This window comes from Piliocolobus tephrosceles, unplaced genomic scaffold, assembly GCF_002776525.5.
Source record: "Piliocolobus tephrosceles isolate RC106 unplaced genomic scaffold, ASM277652v3 unscaffolded_23287, whole genome shotgun sequence".
NCBI lineage: Eukaryota > Metazoa > Chordata > Mammalia > Primates > Cercopithecidae > Piliocolobus > Piliocolobus tephrosceles.
Genome location: NW_022305740.1, coordinates 125 through 2,402, shown reverse-complemented (window position 1 = coordinate 2,402; position 2,278 = coordinate 125). Strand labels below are relative to the sequence as shown.

Sequence of the window (2,278 nt, the reverse complement as noted above, 5' to 3'; positions counted from 1 at the left end):
TTACTGTTCCATGGTGGAGACATAAAACTATGGCATAGTCTTCTTTATATGGTGTACATACATGGGGAGCGTCCCCAGGGTTTGACTATAATTCCTCAGAGTTTCCCTTATAGGACTGGCTGGACAATGGCCCAGAACAAGCTATTCAACAAGATCCTCAAAGCCCTGCAGTCTGACCGGCTTGCCCGCTTGGCCAATGAAGGGGTAAGACACCAGAAATCCGCCCACAGTGGGCTCTTCGTAGTTCAGGCCTCACTGGCTGACTGACTTGTCCCCCCAGTTGTTAACCAGGTAGTCCTCATGCCTTATCACTTCCACTTACATCCTTCAGGCTTGTAATGAGCCAGTGCTGCGCCGTGTTGCTGTGGACAAGTGTGCAAGGAGAGTGCGGCAGGCTCTGGCAAGTGTGAGCTGGGACACCAAGCTGATCCAGTGGCTGCACACCACCCTCGTGGAGACCTTGAGTCTGCCCATGCTGGCAGCCTACCTGGATGCTTTGCAGACACTGAAGGGGAAGGTAAGGCTGTGATTGGTGTCTGCCCTGTCCTAGGGATAGCCAGAGTCTCCTGTGGGTTCAGGATGTGGGGTTGGGCAGGGTAATTATCTGGTCGGTCTGGGGTGCATGGTCAAAACTAACGGGTTTGGTATTAAAATTGGGAGACAGGGTATCATTTCACATTTGTGTCTGGTGTAAACGTTTTCAGCCCTCCTAGCTCCAGGATGAGGTACGGGGCCTGAAAACCAGACTATATGTTTAGCCTTTCTAGCCTTGCAGCTTGTGGTTGAAGTCATGGCTGAATTGAATTATTATGAAGTTGATGAAGGGTTTACCAGGGAAGAGCTTGTTGAGAAAGGTGACAGAAGCAGACCCTTGGTGCTCAGAGCACTGGGCGATTGCAGAGCGGGAGTGTGCCGTGATGCCTTCAACTCTGCTCCCCAGGGCATGAGCCTTTAGTAGCAACACTTAGACTGTCATAATTCAGTGCAAACATATCATTATAGTTCCCTGCTTTCTTACTTAGTATTGCACAAAGTTGAACTGTTTTTCTTGGTGATTCCAGTGATTGCATCAGGCTGTCCTCAATGTGGTAGAATGTGGATGCTGGAGGCAGATTGCCCGGCTGATCTCAGCTTTGTCACTGATTAGCTGTGTAAGCTTGGACTAGTGTCTCATTTCTGAAATGTGGCTGATAATAATACCTACCTAGGAATTTTGTGAAAATTAAATTAGTTAATTCAGGTAGAATGCTTAACACAAAATTGGGCACACAGTAAGCAGTGAGCCCACAGTCACTATTAACAGTTATTTAAGTAGTACCCTCATAGGTTCTTGAAATATTTGGGGTGTTTTTCTCCAATGCAAAATGGCCTCACAGCCGGGTGTAGTAGCTCATGCCTATCTATTATCCTAGCACTTCGGGAGGCTGAGGCAGAAGGATCGCTTTAGCTCAGGAGTTTGAGACCAGCCTGAGCAACCTAGGAAGACCTTGTCTCTCCTAAAAATAAAAAAATTAGCCAGGCATGGTGGCACGTGCCTGTAGTCCCAGCTACTTAGGAGGCTGGTGGGAAGAGGGTGTAGTGAGTTTGATCCCGCCACTGCACTCCAGCCTGGGTGACAGAAGGAGACCCTGTCTCTAAGAAAAATAGAGAAGAGAAAGAACTGATTCAGTCAAAGTTGTCTGAGGCCTTTTTTTTTTCTTTGGAGACTGTCTTCCTGTCTCACTCAGGCTGGAGTGCAGCGGCACTATCATAGCTCGCTATAACGTCCAACTCCTGGGCTTAAGCAATCCGCCTGCCTCAGTCTCCCAAGTAGTTGGGACTAGAGGTGTGTGCCACCACCACACCCAGCTAAAATTTTTTTTTTTTTGAGACAGAGTCTCGCTCTGTTGCCCAGGCTGGAATGCAGTGGCATGATCTTGGCTAACTGCAACTTCCGCCTCCTGGGTTCAAGCAATTCTGCCTCAGCCTCCTGAGTAGCTGGGACTACAGGCGTGTGTTGCCCTGCCCGGCTAATTTTTTTGTATTTTTAGTAGAGACAAGGATTTCATCGTCTCTCGATGTCCTGACCTCGTGATCTGGCCGCCTTGGCCTCCCAAAGTGCTGGGATTACAGGCGTGAGCCGCCACAGCCAGCTAAATTTTTAATTTTTTATAGAGACGGTTTTGCTATAGGCTCGTCTTGAATTCCTGGCCTCAACCAGTCCTCCCACCTTGTCCTCCCAAATTGCTGGGATACAGGCATGAGCCTGATTCAGTTTTTGACTTTTTTTTTTTTTTTT

The 2,278-nt window shown here is 48.2% G+C and overlaps 1 protein-coding gene across 1 annotated transcript; it reads left to right on the top strand.

Moving 5' to 3' along the window:
• Positions 1-7: 7 nt before the first annotated feature.
• On the top strand, positions 8-860 carry LOC113221322 (KAT8 regulatory NSL complex subunit 3-like). Its single transcript, XM_026450653.2, has 2 exons — positions 8-204; positions 332-860. Exons 1-2 carry the CDS (start codon positions 49-51, stop codon positions 527-529), a joined length of 354 nt encoding a protein of 117 aa, XP_026306438.1. The 5' UTR covers positions 8-48; the 3' UTR covers positions 530-860.
• Positions 861-2,278: the final 1,418 nt, after the last annotated feature.